Source organism: Callorhinchus milii, unplaced genomic scaffold (genome assembly GCF_018977255.1).
Source record: "Callorhinchus milii isolate IMCB2004 unplaced genomic scaffold, IMCB_Cmil_1.0 Scaffold5, whole genome shotgun sequence".
NCBI lineage: Eukaryota > Metazoa > Chordata > Chondrichthyes > Chimaeriformes > Callorhinchidae > Callorhinchus > Callorhinchus milii.
In genome coordinates this window covers 68,572,401-68,593,232 of record NW_024704746.1, presented here as the reverse complement: position 1 = coordinate 68,593,232, position 20,832 = coordinate 68,572,401, and the positions used below count along the sequence as shown (strand labels likewise).

The 20,832-nt window shown below is 48.2% G+C and overlaps 1 protein-coding gene and 1 non-coding gene across 2 annotated transcripts in view; one reads left to right on the top strand and one right to left on the bottom strand.

Annotated features, from left to right (window-relative positions):
- The window catches only part of snd1 (staphylococcal nuclease and tudor domain containing 1), a 332,034-nt gene that overhangs the window by 10,720 nt on the left and 300,482 nt on the right, over nucleotides 1–20,832 (bottom strand). The window contains exons 17-18 of the mRNA XM_042335292.1: nucleotides 17,106–17,294; nucleotides 1,173–1,317 (exon numbers count right to left, since the gene is read on the bottom strand). Of these exons, the coding sequence (XP_042191226.1) occupies nucleotides 1,173–1,317; nucleotides 17,106–17,294 (334 nt within the window). The remainder of the gene's footprint in view (nucleotides 1–1,172; nucleotides 1,318–17,105; nucleotides 17,295–20,832) is intronic.
- On the top strand, nucleotides 2,109–2,181 carry trnaa-cgc. The gene has a single exon. It is a non-coding gene; the product is annotated as a tRNA-Ala (tRNA).

Below are 20,832 nucleotides of genomic sequence, written 5' to 3'. Positions count from 1 at the left end.
AGAGTGTCGATCGGGGTAATTAAACCCCACTTTTCATATTTTTACATTTTAGAAATTCAGTAATTACACATTTCTTATGAAGAAATCTCTTACGAGATTATTAGAAGATTATTAGGAATCCGCTCCTTTCCTATGAAAAAATCTGTTAAGAGACGTCACAAATGAATAGAAATTCACAAATTGCACATTTCTAATTAAGAAATGCCTGATAAAGAAATGTCGCAATTTAGACTTCCTATTGCTCTTTTAATCAGAAGACACATTAAATCCCAGAGCCTAGAGAGGTTAGGATGATTCTCTTTAGAGCAGAGAAGGTTGAGGGGAGATTTAATAGAGATGTTCACCATTATGAGGGGATTTGATAGGGTGAACAAGGAGAAACTGTTACCCCTGGCGGGTGGGTCGGTAACCCGAGGACACAGATTTAAGATAATTGGCAAAAGAACCAGAGGGGAAGGGAGAAGAATTTTTTTACCCAGAGAGTTGTTACGCTCTGGAACACATTGACTGAAACGGTGGAAGAAGCAGAGTTGATAATCACTTTCAAAAGGGAATTGGATGGGTAATTAAAAAGGAAATATGTGCAGGGCTGTGGGGTAGGAGCGGGGGGAGTGGGACTAGTCGGTAGCTCTCTCAAAGAGCCACTACAGGCACGATGGGCCACATGGACTGCTTCTATGCTGTAAGATTCTATAATTTTACGAGATGAACGAGTCCTCAGTCTACGTCTCCATCACCCAGATTAAAGTGTGGTTTAGTTTTTAGTGTGAACGGGACACTTCCGAGTCTTGACTACGGAAACTCCCTCCTTGTCGGCCCCCAACTTCTCCCTCCACAGGCTGCAGATCATCCAGAACTCTGCAGCTCGTGTCCTCTCCCGCACCAGGCTCCGTGACCCCATCACCCCCACCCTCGCCCGACTCCACTGGCTCCCCATCCCTCAGAGGGTAGAATTCAAAATCCTCGTCCTCACCTTCCAAGGCCCTCCATGGTCTCGCCCCCTCCTACATCTGTGACCTGCTGACCCCCTATCAACCTGTCCGCTCTCTCCGCTCAGCAGGGAGCAGGGACCCTGTCTCTGTCTGTTCCATGGTAATGAAGGCTCACGGCCCTTGCTGCCCCCCCCCACCCCCTCTCCCCGCTCCTCTCTCTCTCCCTCCTCAGGTACTGACCGGTCTCCACGTCCTGGACGTAGAAATGGAGATCGTCGGTGACCTCGGTGACGAAGACGGGCTTGTAGTTTGTGGTGCGCTCCTTTTCCTCCGCCACCTGCAATACTGCCTCCTCGAGGGGCTGCTCCTCATAGTTGGACCAGACCTGCAAGAGAGCGGCAAGGAGAGGGTTAATCTCCTGTGGAGTCCTGTGGCTCAGCGGTTAGAGCTCACGCCTCGCAAGGGAGAGGACCCGGGTTCGATTCCTGGGAAGAGCGAAAAGTTGGGCAAGTTTCTTTACTCCACACACACGCCTCTGTTTACCTAACGGTGAGCAGGAACATGGGTGTTGGTCGATTGGCGAATCCCTCCCATAAAATAATAACTGTTTGTGGGACACTGCTGATGTGCACATTTCGCCCACAAAATATACAGTCACTACACTTCACAATGTGTCCTGTGAAGCGCTTTGAAACGTCCCAAAGATGTGATGAGGCGCAATAACAAATGCAAGGATTATGATTATTATTATGGTTATTGGTATTATGATTATTATGATTATTATGAGATCTGTGTAAATGTCCCCCACCCCCTCACTACAAGGCTTCCCAAAGGTACAGAGCACAGACACAGTCCTACCAAGTGACTCACTGCCACTGGAGGACAGTCAACACAGCTCCCCCCTGGGGGCCATTACAGGAAGCTCTCGATCACCTGGAGCTGCCTCAAGAGACACCTTCCCCCAGACAGCTCAGGCCCCCTCCTGCTGGGACCACCCGCTCCCACAGCGCAGTGCACATCTGCTCCCAGACACCGCACTGTACATACACACTGCCTCCGTCTCTCAGCCGTGTGACTGCACATCGCTGAGCAAAGCTCCCCTGAGATCCACCCGGTTGACCGCGGAAACAGGAAGTAGAGACCAAATTAGATACCAATTAGATAGAGTTCCATGGAGTCCCTGTAGCTCAGTGGTTAGGGCCCTCGCCTCGCAAGCGAGAGGGCCCGGGTTCGATTCCCGGCAGGGAAACGTTGGGCAACTTCCCTTACTCCGCACGCCTCTTGTTTACCAGCAGTAAGTAGGAACCCGTTAGTTGATTGGCGGATCGCTTTCAAGGAGTAAAAATCCCTTCAAAAACATAAAGAAATAAATACTAATTTGGTCACTCAATCCATGATTATTTGTGGGGACGGCTGTTACTATTCCTTTTAGACAGTACTATTTTAGTACTAATTTTCAGATATGACATATAGAGAGGAAATGTAATATGGTTTGGAAGAACCAGGCGACTCTGGATAATAATAATAATCCTTACATCTGATACAGCGCCTTATCACGTCATCGAGGCGTCTCAAAGCGCTTCACAGAATATACTGTAAAGTGAAGTGACTGTATATTTTGTGGGCGAAACCCGGCAGCCAATTGTGCCCAGCAAGCGTCCCAGACGGGGACTGAGTGACCAAATAATATATTTTTTTGAAGGGATTATTACCCCCGGAAAAGCGATCCACCAATCGACTAACAACTGGGTTCCTACTGACTTCCGGTAACCAGAGGCGTGTGGATCAAGGAAAGGTTTCGCCCTGCCTGGGATCAATCGCAGGTCCTCTCGCTTGCGAGGCGAGGGCTCTAACCACTGAGCTACTGTATCTAAATTTCCCATAGCTAATCCATACAGAATTAATTGCGATTAACATCGCCATTATTGTAACATGCGACCGCCTGACAGCAGAAGAAATTGGGGTAACTAACTGCTGGAGTCTAACCAGCCAAACCCACATCGCTTGCCATTGGTATCACTGTCTGGCCAACTTCCCACAATTGTTCTAATGTGCATCACCTTACGTTAAACTCCCATCTGCTGCAATGTGGAAGTCACACTGTCAGAGGTGATGTGAGAATTGTATTGTTTATAGCACAGTGAGACATTAGGCTCTTCGTGTCTGTGCTGGAGCTCTCTACTCTCACCCCATTCCCCGCTCTCTCTCTCTCTCTCTCTCTCTCTCTCCCCATCGTGTCTGTGCTGGGGTTCGCTCCCCCACTGGAGCTCTCTACTCTAACCCCATTCCCTGGTCTCTCTCGTGGATTGTGTGACAAAATCAGTATTTTTTTTGTGGGATTATTACACCCAGAAAGCGATCTGCTAGTCAACTAACAACCAAATTCCTACTTACCTACTTGAGCGCGTGGCGTAAGGAAACGTCCTAACGTATTGCCCTGCCTGGGAATCAAACCCAGGTCCTTAGTTTGCGAGGCGAGAGCTCTGACTCCACGAAAGGGATGTAGTTAGTTACTTGTAATACAGTTTCACTTGCTCCATTTTTCTGTTTTGATTTATACGCGTACATTACAACCAAACAAATGCTCTCCAACTACTTGCTAACTGCATAATTAATTCTATAGATCAAAAAATCCATTAGATAATTCCCTTTCTTTGCTCAATGAGTTCTTTGTCAAAGCGTGAATCTGTTACACTACATTTTTAATTTGAGACAAATTAATGCTGCATTCTTCACGACATGGCAAATTACAAGTCATTACACGTTCATTAAAACACACGTCCTTTGTGGATGAAAAGGCATCAGCTTTCCTTCCCAAAACTTAATGTTACAGCACTCAAAACCCTTGCTTTCAACCTGTGGACTGGTAGTGAGGTGGTTAGAGCACTCGCCGCCTCAGTCAAGTCCCGGGCAGGACGAAACCTTGGGCAAGTTTCCTTACTCCACACACACGCCTCTGCTTACCAGCAGTCAGTAGGAACCCGGTTGTTAGTCGATTGGTGGATCACTTTTCCGGGGGTAACAATCCCTTAAAAAAAGGTTTTACAAAAAAAAATGTGGTCTCTCAATCCACGCCTGTTTGTGGGGACGCTGCTGTGCGCAACTGGCTGCCGCGTTTCGCCCACAAAACATACAGTCACTACACCTTACAGTGTGTACTGTGAGGCGCTTTGAGACGTCTCGAAGACGTGATAAGGCGCGATATCAAATGCGAGGATTATTATCACCTCACACTCACGTTAACAACTCTTGTTTGGAGACGCAAATGGTTTTCACTCAGCAAAGTCACGCTCAGCTCTGGTCAGATCACATCTGGAGAACCACAGCCAGATGTGGTGCTGGGTCAAGGCCTTCGTCTTCGTCTCCTACCCCCCGCCCGCCCCCCCTGATCCCAACCCAGCTGAGGACTGGGAAGGGAAAACTGCAGAATGCGGACTGGATTACGATGGGACCTCGGAGTTTGACGTGTTAATTATCACCTCACGCGGGATACGAAACGTCTAATTACACACTCAATTAGGAAATGTATCGGGGTGGGGGGGGAGAAAGCTGGGGCTTTGTGTTTGCAGACAGAAGCTGGTCAGCGAGTGAGTGAGTGAGTGAGCGAGTGGTGAGAGCGAGAGCACAGTGTGACATTTGCACTGTGTCCAACTGAGCGGAAAGAGGATTCTAATGAGCTGCTAATGTGACCTGTTCAGATGGACAATTAGCCTCATTAACATGCTGTTTGGCTGGGCCTGGTGTGTACACAACCAGACAGGAGACAGCCAGGCTAATGTGCCTCCAAACAGTGCAGTCCTGTAGTGTAGTGGTTAGAGCGCTCGCCTCGCAAGCGAGAGGATCTGGGTTTGATTCCCGGGCAGGGCAGGGGGTGAAACCTTAAAAGCAAGTTTCCTCACTCCACGCACACACCTCTGTTTACCGGGTAATAATCATAATAATCCTTGCATGTGATACAGCGCCTCATCACATCGCTGAGAATCCTCAAAGCGCTTCACAGAATACACTGTAAAGCGAATTGACTGTATGTTTTGTGGGCGAAACGCGGCAGCCAATTGCGCACAGCAGCGTCCACACACACAGCCGTGGGTTGAGTGACCACATTTATTTTTGAAGAGATTTTTATCCCCGGAAAGTATCTGCCAATTGACTAACAACGGGTTCCTACTGACTGCTGGTAAACAAAGGCGCGTGTGTGGAGTAAGGAAACCTGCCCAACGATTTGCCCTGACCTGCCCGGGAATCAAACCCGGGTCCTCTCGCTTGTGAGGCGAGTGCTCTAACCACTGAGCTACAGGACTCCACTATAAGGTGAGCTGTTGTCACTGGGTCTGATTTCCTGCCCCCACCCACACCATCGCGTTATAATAGGGCCACAGCTGCACACGGGGCTGAGCCTGTGGGGAAGGGAAAGTAATGTCAAGGTAGAATGTCATCTCCTCCGCCAGGTATAACGAGATGCCAGAGTGAGAGCTCCAGTTATCAAAGCCGACACTGTGTCACTTCCAATCCACAGACTGACGGCAGGACAGAGGGTGTGTGTTGTCTCCATCACTGAGCCAAGCTGACAGCCAGAGCGGGGGGGGCGCGGAGAGAGGAGAGATGGGGCGCGGAGAGAGGAGAGACTGGGTTTAGACTGGGGGAGAGTGGGGTTAACCTGGGGGGAGTGAGGGTGAGTGGGGTAGCATGGGGGGAGTGAGGGGAGAATGGGGTTAACCTTGGGGGAGTGAGGAGAGAGTGGGGTTAACCTGGAGGAAGTGAGGGGAGAGTGGGGTTAACCTGGAGGGAGTGAGGGGAGAGTGAAGATTTAGACTGGGGGGAGTGAGGGGAGGATGGGGTTAGACTGGGGGGAGTGAGAGGTTAGACTGGGAGAGAGAGAGTTTAGACCGAGGGGAGTGAGGGGAGACTGGGGAGAACCAGCAGGTCCTGGCACACACACAGGATGGGAAATCGAGGGTAAAAAAGCTCATTAAAATGGTAATTATCTCAAGGCGCGCAGCGTGAACTAACAGCACACACAGGGTGTGATGGGGTTACCCTGGGGGGAGTGAGGGGAGAGTGGGGTAAAGCTGGGGGGAGTGAGGGGAGAGTGGGGTAAACCTGGGGGGAGTGAGGGGAGAGTGGGGTAAACCTGGGGGGAGTGAGGGGAGAGTGGGGTAAACCTGGGGGGAGTGAGGGGAGATGCCATGCCCATTGCTAACAAACAGCCTGACATACGTGGAAACCCATCACTGTGCTTTACACACTCTCCAATCAAACTCACAAGACTTTTGCCTATTCTCTCTCTCTCTCTCTCTCTCTCTCTCTCTCAGACAACAGGCAAAATGTCCCTGGGGAGACGCACGCTGCTCACCCAGTCCTAGAAAGTATTAGGCGCAGGTTGGCGAGAGCCAAGGGGTGGGGGGGAGCCCAGAGTGTGCGTTGGGGTAACTGCTGGAGGCTAAGCGGCTGAACCCGCACAGCGTGGCCAGTGAGAGCTGTCTGGCCAAGCTTTCCCGCTGCTTGTCCAGCCAGGACCCCCCTCCCCGTGTCCAGCCAGGACCCCCCTCCCCGTCAGGGCTGTGGCTTGACAGGGAAAACAAATAACTAGACTGAGTCACAGAGAAAAAAATAATCCTCGCATTTGATGTAGCCCATTATCGTGTCTTCGAGACATCGCAAAGCACTTCACAGAAGATACTGTAAAGTGTAGTGACTGTGTATTGGTGGGCGAAAAGCCATTGTACAGCAACATGGGTTGTTTTGTATTATCTTTATATATATATATATCTATATATTTATGTGTGTGAAGCTTTTCCTGATTAAATAGGAAGCAGATTGCCAGGATCAGGCGAGAGACTTGCTCCTGAAATAGAAGTCGCACATTTTAGCAGTGACACGAGGCTCGGAGACGGCAGGTTTAAAGGGGTGAGTCACCGAACTCCCAAAATAAAGGCAGCTGATATCTCTCTACGCCCAGGTTGGTTCTCAGCAACACTGCAGTGACGTCAGCTCTCTCTCTCTCTCTCTCTCTCTCTCTCACACACACACACACTTCACAGACCGAGGCCCGGTGACACTCTCACTGATTCCATTCTGGTGCGGGGGAAGACTTTAATATCCAAATGTATTTTTGCCGCTTTCTCATTATTCCATTTAATAATAATAATAAAAATAATAATCCCGGCATTTGATACGGCGCCTTATCACGTCTTTGAGACGTCTCAAAGCGCTTCACAGGATACACTGTAAAGTGAATTGACTGCATATTTGTGGGTGAAACACAGCAGCCAATTGCGCACAGCAGCGTCCCCACAAACAGGAGTGGATTGAGTGTCCACATTTTTTCCCCCCGGAGGGATTATTACCGCTAGAAAATCCACCAATCAACTAACAAGCGTGTTCCTACTTACTGCAGAGGCGTGGAGTAAGGAAACTTGCCCAATGGTTCGCCTGGGAATCAAACCCAGGTCCTCTCGCTCGCGAGGCGAGTGCTCTGTCCACTGAGCTACAGGACTCCACATCTGCCAGGTTCTGCCAAGGCAGAGCAGAGTGCGTGAGTAGATGGGAGAAGTTGGCAGATGCTCTGTGAGGCGGCAGGTGATGTCTCTCTCTCTGATCACTGACGGCCGAACACATAGAAAGTTATCTCCTGACACACAGGAGCCAGCCGGGCTGACAGCGAGTGATGGGGATGAAGTAATCATTCTGCTAACTGGCGGTCACCTTGCACACAAACACACACACAGGTGCACACCCCACCCCGCACACGCACACACATGCCCAGAACTGCACACATGCCCACATGCACACCCAGAACTGCGCACACACACACATTCACATGCACACCCAGAACCGCACACACACACACACACACACATTCACATGCACACCCAGAACCGCACACACATACACACGCACTCGCGGAAAAAACTCAAGATCCCAGAGGTTCCGATACGATTGAGCGCTATCAAAATCCTGTCCTGTCTCCATTTGCCAACCTGACGTCAAGGGAATTTCTCCCGGTGTCCTGGCCAACATTCCCACTAATACAAGCACTCACTTCTTGCTGCCGCGTTCGCCCACAGCAGCCAGGCCACTGGGAGAGAATTCCCTTGACGTCAGGTCAGGGAAACTCCTTTACCTTTACTGTCCACCTGAACAGGGCACAGATGGGGAGTGAGGTTTAACATCTAACTTGAAGGATGGCGTCTCCGACAAGGTGGCCACCTCTCCCCCAGCACTGTACGCTGGAGCATCAGAGCGGACTGGGAGGGAATTATAACACATTCCGCGAGATAATGATTTGACACTGATATTTTTATCGGTCACTCAAACCACGGCTGTTTGTGGGGACACTGCTGTGCGCGATTGCTGCCGCGTTTCTCCCACAAAATATACAGTCAAATGACTTTACAGTGTATTCTGTGAAGCGCTTTGAGACGTCTCGAAGATCTGATACAAGGATTATTATTATTATTATTATTGAGAGCAAATAGCAATGAGTTGTGGCAAGAATCTTTCCCCAGCACAGAGACAGACACTGTGTGTACAGATTGCACATCCCACTCGCTCCCTGAAGATTTGCTGTGTTTTTCATTTATAATTTATAGCAGAATCAAACGATTGGCCTGTGCTTTTGTCTTCACCTCACCATGCGCGCTGCTTAATAAAAACCCAACCCTCCTTCTCAGCTACTTACATCTCCTCCGTCTGAAAATATTTAACACGTACAGAGCCAATTACTTAGCACCTCCCAACAGCTCAGGTTGTGTTTTCTCTGTCACTTGCTAAAAGTTTATAAAATCAAAATAGTTTCGTTATAAAAATAATTCACCCTTCGGATCTTTATCGTCTCCAATTTCCACCAAGGCTTTCCTCCCCTCCTTTTATTTTGGGGGAGGAGGCGGGGCTGTAGTACAGTTCACCCGAACAACCAAGATAAGACCTCACTTTTAGGGTCTCATCCAAAAGAATATTTGTAGAGTGTAGTGACTATGTATTTTGTGGGCGAAACACAGCAGCCAAATGCAGTGTCCCACAAACAGTCGTGGATTGAGTGACATTTGTTTTGAAGGGATTATTACCCTTGGAAAGTGATCCTCCGATCGACTAACAACTGGGCTCCTACTGACTGCTGGTAAACAGAGACTTGTGGAGAAAGGAAACATGCCTAACATTTTGCCCTGACCTGCCCGGGAATCAACCCCGGGTCCTCTCGCTTGTGAGGCGAGGGCTCTAACCACTGAACCATACAAGACTCCACAGGAACTCTAATAAACCCACTGATCAGTGTCACTGGGTGTCAGTCTCTTGGAGTCTCTGTGTGACTCTCACACAGGAGGCTGATGAATTGACGAGCTGGGAACTTGTCCCACAAGGTGTGGACCAGCGATTATAAGACTGCTGAGCTGTTCATCAGGAAGTCAATCCACTTCCCCTTCACACAGCGCTCGCTAACTGCTATTTAAAAGGCCGGCCCTCCTGCGCTGCCCTCCTGCCCGCCCAGGGCACATTGATCGCTCCGAGACCAGGGAAAAAGGTTGATTAGACCCGATATTCCACAGACATTTATCTCTTGGCTCTGACCCTAACGGTCGTCCTTCGGATGAGATGTTGAACCTCATTCCCCATCTGCCTGTTCCGGTGGATGTTTAAGATCCGGTGGTGGTATTGGGAAAGAGAAGGGAGTCTCTCTCTCCGTCTCTCTCTCCCGGTGTCCTGGCCGACAATATAAAAGTGCAGTGTATATTTTGTGGGCGAAGCACGGCAGCCAATTACGCACGTCTGTTAAATTAATTAAATTGACTGAAGCGAGTTCTGGGAAGAGAAAAGAAAACTCCGATAGAATTTGGGGATTGTTTTACCCACTCCCCTCCCCCCGGGAACTCATTATTTTTAATGATGGATCCCAGTGGCGGGAACAGAGAGCGTGTGAGGTCAGCCAGTCTGGTGCGGGGACAAGGCACGTTGTCAAGACAGCCTCAACAAAGCCCCCACATCAAATGGAATAACCTTAGATAATGGCCTATTAGTGGCGTCCTGTAGCTCAGTGGTTAGAGCGCTCACCTCGCAAGCGAGAGACCTGGGTTTGATTCCCGGGCAGGACAGGCCCAAACCTGGGGCAAGTTTCCTTACTCCACACACGCGCCTCTGTTCACCAGCAGTGAGTAGGAACCCGGCTGTTAGCCGATCACTTTCCTGGGGGAAATAATAATCCCTTCAGAATACATAATTACAATAATTTGGTCCCTCGATCCACGGCTGTTTGTGGGACGCTGCTGTGCCCAATTGGCTGCCGCGTTTCGCCCATAAAATATACAGTCACTACACTTTACAGTGTATTCTGTGAAGCACTTTGGGACGTCTAGAAGACGTGAAAAGCGCTATATCAAATGCAAGGATTATTATTATTATTATATTCTGTGAAGCGCTTTGAGACTTCTCGAAGATGTGATTAGTTTAACGTGTGTATGTGTGGAGTAACGAAACTTGCCTAAGGTTTCGCCTCGTCCTACCGCCACCCTGATCATAATGAAGGGATATCCTTTATAATTATCCCACTAAAGCGCGGCAGATTGAATGCGTTTGCAGCTAATTGGGAGCTTGTGACACACAGGAGTCCTGCTGTATTTTGGGTGCCTGGCGATGTCGCTCCGGGACACTGGTCCCTTCTCACTTAAGGTCATAGAATCATAGAATATTACAGCACAGAAGGAGGCCGTCCGAATCAAACACAGGTCCTCTGGCTTGCGAGTCGAGTGCTCTAACCACTGAGCTACAGGCCCCCAATTGTAACTGAAGAGTTTTGGAGTCATTTTGTTTCTGTGTGTGGGGGGGGGGGGGGAGAGGGGGTAGTTGGTTGCTTGAGGGGGAGGAGGTGATGGGGGTGGGACAGCAATTAAACTCTGTAAAGATTTGAATAAGGAAGAAAGGAAAATAAGTTGGAGAATGTGCAGAGGAGATTTACCAGAATGGTACCAGAGGAGGAACTTTAGTTATGTGGAGAGACTCGAGAAGCTGGAATTGTTCTCCTTAGAGCAGAGAAGGTTAAGGGGAGATTTAATAGAGGTGGTCAAAATTATGAGGGGTTTTGATTGAGTAGATAGGGAGAAACTGTTTCCACTGGCGGGTGGGCAGGAAACCAGGGGACATGGATTCAAGATAATCGGCAAAAGAACCAGAGGGAAGATGAGGAGAAATTGTTTTACACAGAGAGTTGTCACGATCTGGAATGCATTGCCCAAAGGGTGGTGGAAACCGATTCAATATCAACTTTCAAAAGGGAATTGGACAGGTACTTGAAGAGGAAAAATTTGTAAAGGTATGGGGAAGGAGTGGGACTCGTTGGCAGCTCTTCCAAAGAGCGGGCACAGGCACGATGGGCCGAACGGCCTCCTTCTGTGCTGTAATATTCTATGATTCTATGACCTTAAGTGAGAAGGGACCAGTGTCCCGGAGCGACATCGCCAGGCACCCAAAATACAGCAGGACTCCTGTGTGTCACAAGCTCCCAATTAGCTGCAAACGCATTCAATCTGCCGCGCTTTAGTGGGATAATTATAAAGGATATCCCTTCATTATGATCAGGGTGGCGGCAGCTTGTGAACGAGCTGTGAACGCAGCCCAATTACAGAGTGAGGTGTGGTACTGCTGCCTTGCACCCTGGGCGTGTTTACACCCCACTTATTGATAATAATATAATAACGTAATAACAGTCACTGCACTCATACAGCGTCTCTCACATCAGGGGGAACTGGCAAAGCTTCACAGCACGTGAAGCTGTGAATAATAACCATAATCCGATGTTGTTTAGACGTGATAAGGCGCTATATCAAATGCAAGGATTATTATTATTACTCTCAAAGCGCTTCACAGAATATACTGTAAAGTGGAGTGACGATGTGTGTTGCAGGCGAAACGTGGCAGCCAATTGTGCACAGTAGTGTCCCACAAACGGTCATGGATTGAGTGTAGTGACTGTGTGTTTGGGAGGCGATGGTGAGCCGTGTGTACTGCTCGTGCAGGCTGGGGTGGGAGGAAGGAAGAGATTATTACCCCCCCGGAAAGTGATCCACCAATCGACTAACAGGCTCCTTACTCCACACACCTCTGTTTACCGGCAGTAAGTCGGAACCCGGTTGTTAATCGATTGGCGGATCACTCTTCTGGGGGAATAAATAAGTAAATAAATAATAATGTGGCCACTCAACCCACGACTGTTTGTGGGATGCTCACTGGCTGCATCATTTCGCCCACAAAATACACAGTCAATTCACTTTACAGTGTATCCTGTGAAGCGCTTTGAGACGTCTCGAAGACGTGATAAGGCGCTGTGTCAAACGCTGGGATTATTATTTATTATTTACACTTACAGCAGCTTGTGAAGCGAGAGGGGAGGTTATAATAATACATAATAATAATCCTCGCATTTGATACAGCGCCTTACCACGTCTTCGAGAACGTCTCAAAGCGCTTCACAGAATATATTGTAAAGTGTAGTGACTGTGTATATTATGGATGTTAGCGAGTAGACAAAGCTTTATTTAGAGGGGAGGCTTTCCAGCCAAACCCAACATGACACAGATCCAGATATCCATTTTAAAAAGGTCAGCACAATGACATACAAGTGTAACATAACAGACTCTTCAATTATAGCACAGAAAGGTCAGAGCGCTCTCTGGGTGTCTGTCTACGAGCAGCTGCAAACACACACACCGACACACGGAAGCTTACAGTGTGCAGACTTCAATCAGTCTCTAGTGAACTAAATCCCCCCAGTGCGCCCCTCAAGCTAACACAGGGACCAATGACACAGGGGATTCAAGCCTCTACGGTAGGATTAGGTGACAGATTGGCTCAGTTTGACTCCCTCATAAGTCTCTTGCTCTCCCACTGACCCGGCTCAGCCCACATCATCATCTCTGGCTCATAAACCTCACACTCGGGTCAGCCTGATTCAGTCACTCACACTTTCCCCTCGAAGGCCAAAGGCCGTGGCTTCAGGTCCCCAGGTCAAGACTGTCAACTCTTACAATCCTAACACTAACGCTCCACAGCCCCAATCCCAAACCCTATAATCCCCCAAATGGAGTCCTGTAGCTCAGTGGTTAGAGCACTCTCCTCGCAAGCGAGAGGACCCGGGTTTGATCCCCGGGCAGAGCAAAACATTGGGCAAGTTTCCTTGATCCACACACCTCTGTTTACCGGCAGTAAATAGGAACCCGGTTGTTAGTCGATTGGTGGATCATTTTTCCGGAGGGAATAAACCCTTCAAAAAAAATAATAATAATTTGTCACTCAATCCACGGCTGTTTGTGGGACGCTGCTGTGCGCAATTGGCTGCCGTGTTTCGCCCACAAAATATACAGTCAATTCACTTTACAGTATATTCTGTGAAGCGCTTTGAGACGTCTAGAAGACGTGATAAATGTAAGGATTGCTATTATTATTGCCTTGTTTTCATTATTAACTGGCGTTCTCTGTCTCACTCTCCATCCAGCAGAGAATAATCATAATAATAATAATCCTCGGATTTAATATAGCGCCTTATCACATCTTTGAGATGCCTCAAAGCACTTCCACAGAATATACTGCAAAGTAAATTGACTGTATATTTTGTACGCGAAATAGACTTGTCTCATGTAAACCATCCATCTCTCTCTGCTTCACTCATTTTATGGGACTGTACTAATAGGAGAGGGTCTTTAGGTGGAACAAGGCTAAAGGCCAGTAAATTAGGATCATGCCATCAGTTCCTTGTTAAATAACCGCCTGTTTACTCAAGAGCATTGAGTGATGTAGAGTGATACGACATGGAAACAGGTCATTTGTAGGAATTGGTCTGTGCCAGTGTTTACACTCCACATAGGAGCCCACCTCCCACACCCCTCGATTCCCCTCTCCCCACCCCTCGATCCCCTCTTCCTCATGTATGTATCAAGCGTCCTCTCCACTTTGTTTCGAGCTTCGTTGCTTTACAGAGACAGTGAGTGTTGAGAAGTGGGAGGCAGACAAAGTTTTGCTGCTGAGGTTATTAGAGCAAACAGCACAAGCCAGGGAGCAGGAGATTTAACAGGGAATTGGATCATCGAGAAGGTGAGCAGGTGATTAATAATAATCCTTGTATTTGATATAGCAACTTATCACCTCTTTGTGGGCCACATGCGGCAGCCAATTGCGCACAGTAGTGTCCCCAAACAGTTGTGGATTGAGTGACCAAATTATTACCATTTTTTTAAAGAGGTTATTACCCGTGGAAAAGCGATCCTCCAATCGACTAACAACCAGGTTCCTACTTAGTGCTGGTAAACAGGCGTGTGGAGTAAGGAGACTTGCCTAAAGTTTTGCCCTGCCTGGGAATTGAACCCGGGTCCTCTTCCTTGCGAAACGAGTGCTCTAACCTCCGACTGCGAGGTGAAAGCACTACCACTGACACACACACACACAGTGAATCCTGTGAAGTGCTTTGAGACAGGAAAGACACTAATGACACAGTGACCTCTGTTCACCTCCTCTTCCTCACTGTCTGCTACACCAGGGCTCAGAGGAAATAATTTACCTTAATTACACCGTAAACTTACATAGAAAACAGAGAGACAGAGCAGAGAGGGAGAGAGAGATATATAGAGAGCGAGACGAAGAGAGGGGGAGACAACAACAACAAGAGACAGAGAGAGGGAGGGAAAATAAAGAGAAACAGAAACAGAGACACCGTGAGATGGAGAGCGAGAGATGGGGGAGAGAATCGGAGACACAGAGGGAGACAAAGAAACAAGAAGAATGGATTATTATTATTAAAAGAGAGAAACTGACAGAGAGGGAGACACAGAGACAATGAGAGAGAGAGAAAAAGACAGACTAGAGAGTGGGGGGAGATAGAGAGAGAAGAGGGAGAGAAGAAAGAGAGGGGGAGACAGAGAGAGAGAGTGAAAGCAGAGAGAGAGACTAAAAAAATCAGTGAATGTTAAAATCGAGCCGAGTAAGCCTTTCTCTCTGACCTACAAAGTACACAGTGATCCCAGTGCAGGAGCAGAGAGATGGAGTCCTGCACTGTACATTAAAACAATCATTATACCGAGCCGGGCACACAGCCGGCATCTCTGACACAGCCATTAACTGGGTCTCCGAGGGAGGGAGGGAGAGAAAGAGATGACTTTTAAACCATTTGTTTTAAGGACAAATCTGCCTTCCCTCTCCTCTCCTTCCTTAAAAAGTTAAACAATTTATTAACCGGATGCAAGAGGTGAAATAATAATAATCCTTGCATTTGATGCAGCGCCTTATCATGTCTTCGAGACGTCTCCAAGCGCTTCCCGTGATACACTGTAAAGTAAACTACTGCATATTTTGTGGGCGAATGATGGGGGAATGGGATTAGAGAGCTCCAGTGGGGGAGCGAGCACCAGCACAGACATGATGCTGATCACAGATGCTTAGCCTGACCCTGGCAGAGGTTAGAGGGACGAGAGTTCAGTGTTAGTGTTGAGAGGATAACATAAAGTGGTGCTCACTCACTCGCTCGCCTCACAAACCCAGCCCTTTGCATGTGTAATTGAGTAAGTGGAGTGAAACACTGATTGGCGGATAAATAATTTATCCTCAAAAGCGGCAGGGCCTGGGTTTGTAGAGCTATTGACTGAACGCCTTTAATAAAATGTATAAATTGCAGTGATTTGTCTCGCGAGCCATTTAATCTTTGGAATCTAAATGAAACGACACTTGAGGAAATGTTAAAGGGCAAAGCGTGGCTGAGTGAGAGAGAGAGAGAGAGAGAGAGGTGGCTGGTGGCTGAGGCGGTCTGGTTCGGGGTCATTCCCACATTGAATTAGGGGACGGGGAAGTGGGGAGAAGGGTTACAGAGAGAGAGAGAGCAAAAGAAACGAGTGAGACACAAACATTTAATTTTACATTTCAGGACATTTTAAAGCAGATTCCATTGGGCCTATCATGTCAGCGCCTGACTCCCCGTTCAACCTCTCAGACACTTTCCCCACTTTCCAGCAGTTATAATAATAATATTAATAATATTAATAATCCTGGCATTTGATACAGCGCCTTCTCACATCTTCGAGCCGTCTCAAAGCACTTCACAGAATATACTGTAAAGTGAATTGACTGTGTATGTTGTGGGTGAAACACGGCAGCCAATTGTACACAACAGCGTCCCACAAACAGTGGATTGAGTGAGAGTTATATTTTTAAGGATTTGGGGGATTATTACCCCCAGAAAGCCATCTGCCAATTGACTAACAACCGGGTTCCTACTGACTGCTGGTAAACAGAGGTGGGTAGAGTAAGGAAACTTGCCCTAGGTTTCGCCCTGCCCGGGCATCGAACCCGGGTCCTCTCGCTTGTGAGGCAAGTGCTCTAACCACTGAGCTGCGGGAGTCTGTGTATTGATACAAGTTCTTGTAATGGAGGGACACTGGCTGATATTGATATGTGCCTTGATCACACGCTCCCGGCATACTGCGTCCTGACATCACACACAGTAAAGCTATGCTCAGTGAGAATTAAACCGCACAAAAGCAATTCCGTTATAATTACATAATTCAATCAAGTGGCTGCAATCACTTTAACACAATCTCTTGTACAACAGCCAAGGTTTCTGCATCTCCCATTTACTGAACAAAAAGAGCGAGTGTCAACTCGAGGACGGAGATTAAAAGGCTCCAACGCCGATAATAAATGGTTTGAACGTGACTTTGGAGTTTCGCAAATGACAGGCTCCGAATTCCTCTGGTTTTAGCCTCAAATCGGATTATCCCCCAGATTACAACAACAATTTACATTCATACGGCGTCTTTCATGTCGGGAGAACGGCCCGAGGCGCTGGGTTCAAACCTTACATTAAATAAATTGCCTCTCACTTCAGGGCTGCTTGTGGGGATGTGGCTGAGCGCAATTGGCTGGCAAATTCGCCAACAAAACACACAGTCACTACACTTTACTGTAAATCCTGTGAAGCCGTCCAGTCGATGTTCTGGTGTAACACATTGGGAATAACCCCCAGAGTCCGGGTGAGTTGCACCGTCAGAAGTTAAGTCGTGAAAACTGAGGTCCCGTCTGCCAGTTCAAGCAGACATCGAAGATCCCACACGTGGCACATACGTGAGTGAACACACGGCACGCACACGGGGAACGCACACGCAGTGTACACACACACACGTGACGCGCACACAGATGTCCTACCTTCTCTCGCTTGATCTTGACGGGCTCCTCTGCCGACACCAGGGCCTTGTAGTAGGAGCTCCTCTCAGCCGTGAAGTGCACCTTAGACAGAGCGTGTTCCACCAGGGCCACCGACAGGTTGACTCCCTCTATGTGCAGCCAACCAATGAAGTTCCCCGCCTTGTCCATGCTCTCCACCTCCACCTCCACCTGAAACGCAATCCGCAGCCACACGTTACCGCAGGCCCAGCCGCTCGCCAGCAATCCTACTGCCGTAAGCAATAACCTGCACTCATATCGTCATTTTGCCCACAAAATACACAGTCACTACACTTTACAGTGTATCCTGTGAAGCGCTTCGAGATGTCTCGAAGACATGATTAGGCGCTCTGTCATATGCGAGGATTATTATTATCCTAATAATATTAATAACCGGGGGGTCAGCCGGACTCAGTCGCTCGCACTCCCTCCCGCCTCCGAGTCAGGAGGTTGTGGGTTCGAGCCCCACATGTCGGGGATGTTGAGCTCACAGCCCAGGCGGACACCTCAGGGCATCGCACTGTCAGAGGTTAAGGTGTTCAGACATTAAACCGAGATCCTGACTGCTGCTTCAGGCAGACGCTAAAGCTCCCGCGGCACGACTCAAAAACAGAAGGGAGACAGAGAGAGAAACTCCCTTCTCTTCACAATTAGCCCCACAGGATCTTTAACATCGACCTGAACAGAGCCCAGACCCAGCGATAAAACCACCAGTGGCCGGGAACACTCAGCAGGTCAGGCAGCATCTATGGAGAGAGCAAAGAGGGCCAATGTTTCAGGTCGATGACCTTTCGTCAGACTAAGGGGATGTTGGAAGGAAGCAGTTTATAAGGACAGACAGAGAAGAAGGCGGGGAAAGAAAGACGAATGATTTGGAGGAACAGGATCTGATGAGATCAGAAGCGCGGACAGACACAGGGAGCTCTCTCACCCGAAGGCCGGCGTCTCCGACAACGCAGCTCCCCAACCCCCCGGCACTGCGCTGGAGTGTCTGTCACCTACACGTTACATTAAAATCCTGTGAAGGAGCTTTGAGAGATGTGATTAAGGCTCGGTATCAGAGGCGAGGATTATTATTACTATCACATTATTAGCAGCGGTGGAGTTGCTCTGAAGGTCGTGTCCGGGCAGATTACTGAAACTCATTTCCTCCTCCCTCTCCCCCGGTTTCTCCAGATCACCCCACAACACAAACACAAAAAATGACAGGGAAAAAAATGTTCCTTTTTTTGCTGGAGCGCAGAGCGCCACGGCAGCTGGTAATTATAGCTTCAGATTGCAGTTTATGGTGACACTTTTAATTATATTCTCCGAAGGGTCTTGTTAACTACACCACTTCTTTTTCTAAGAGGGTGAACTCTGGGCATTAATCAGATCTCTTTACAACATGAACCTTAAAATTAGAAAAAAACTCAATCCATTCCCCAATGAATTCTGGCACAGCGCAGACAGAGAGAGAGAGCGCGCGAGAGATAGAGAGACAGCTTTCAGCACAGTGAGAGAGACACTGGAGCTCCAGTGGGGGAGCGAGCCCCAGCGCTGACACGATGGGGAGAGAGAGAGAGAGAGAGCAGGGAATGGGGTTAGAGTAGAGAGCTCCAGTGGGGGAGCGAGCCCCAGCACAGACACCATGGGGAGAGAGAGAGAGCGAGAGCAGGGGATGGGGTTAGAGTAGAGAGCTCCAGTGGGGGAATGAATGTGCCCGAGTTGCGGACAGGAAGTTGGTGGCAATGCTGTCACACATTTCATGCTGAGCTGTGTTGCCCACCGGGAAGCTCGCAGGGACTTGCTGGTACCTCACATCCCTCTAATGAGGGTTCAAACCCACGCTCGTTGGATGTCAAATGACCCACTGTGGTAAAATACTGCATTGCTAACAAGTACTCTTGAAAGAAACACTGCCTTTTATATCAGAAGACAGATGCAAAGTGTGATGTTAAATCAGCTTTGAAATAACGCTACTTATCTGTGAAAAAACACCATTGATAAGGAGGTGTTAATGGAATTTCAGGCCCGAGTTCCTTTTAATAAACTGTTAAAATGTTCTGTCTTTTGAAGTTCAGTAATCAAAAATAGAAAAGGTTTCACACCGGAAAAGGCTTTCAAGTAATTATAATAGTCCTCAGATTTGATATAATAATCCTCGGATTTCATGCCTAATAATAATCCCTCAAGAAAAAAACAATAATAAATTGGTCATTTCAATCCACGACTGTTTGTGGGGACACTATTGTGCACAATTGGCTTCTGCGTTTCGCCCACAAAATACACAGTCACTTCACTTTACAGTATATTCTGTGAAGCGGTTTGAGACGTCTCGAAGACGTGATGAGGCACTGTATCAAATGCGAGGATTATTATTATTATTATAGCACCTTATCACACCGTTGAGACGTTTCAAAACGCTTCACAGAATATACTGTCAAATGTAGTGACTGTATATTTTGTGGGTGAAACGCGGCAGCCAATTGCGCACAGCGGCGTCCCCACAAACAGCCGTGGATCGAGTGAGCACTTTTTTTTCTCCGAGGGATTATTCACCAATCGACGGACAGACTGCCCGGGAACCAAACCAGTTTGAGGGACCTGTTTAGCAAAAGGAAATCACAATAACCACATGGAGTCCTGAGCTCAGTCGTTGGAGCATTCGCCTCTCAAGCGAGAGGACCTGGGTTTGATTCTCAGTCAGGACAAAACACCATCGATTGGTCACTCTATCCACGAGTGTTTGTGGGACGCTGCTGCGCACAATTGGCTTCTGCGTTTCGCCCACAAAATACACAGTCACTACACTTTACAGCGAATTGAGAGAGGTGCTGAGAGGAAATCATTGCTTTAACCTTTTGACCAGGTTGTGGGTTGAAGCCCCCACGAGCTGACATTGCAATGAGGCACTGGGGATGTGTTGTATTGTGGGAGGTGCCGTCTCGAAGACGCGAGTAGGCGCTATATCAAATGTAAGGATTATTAATATTATTGCTGTGAAATGTCACAGTCTCGTTCGAGGGGGAGAGCGTGCGCGCGCGTGGAGATAAACCAGCAAATGAGCGAGGAAACAAAGAAACAACCCAAAAACTGCAGCATGAAGGAAAATTCCCATCTTCTGGGAATACTGAGCTTATAATTATAATTCTGGGCTGTGTTCTATTCTGTCAGCACATCACGAACAAATGTCTCAAAGGCATATACTATTGAGTGCTTTATGGCTCCTACACAGTGTGTACGTGTATTGCACATACACACATAACAACAACAACTTGTCTCAGAGTGCTTGAGGGGGGCAAATCTTTGACTGCTCAGCGCCTTGGGACATCCTCCCGGCTTGAAAGGCCTTGTGTAAATGTCATTTGTTGTTGTTGTTGGTTATTGTCGTGTATGTTTGAGCAAGTGATGTGTGTATGGCGTGTGTGTGGTGTGTGTGTGTGTGTGTTTGGTGTGTATGTATGGTGTGTGTGTGTGTGTGTGTGTATGGTGTGTGTGTGGTGGGTGTATGTGCCCTCAGTGCCAGTGTGGCAAACCGCAGGATCTGCCCTCAGCCCCAGGACACCGAACCACACTGCTGGCACCAGATCCACAGCTAACGATTTGGAAATATTAGTGCTAAGCATTAACACGCCAGCTATCTATCCCACAGGAGCAGTTAATGCAGTATTAGACTGCTGAACAGCCAAAACATGGCGTTAATGGATGGTATCAGCGAGACTAAGCT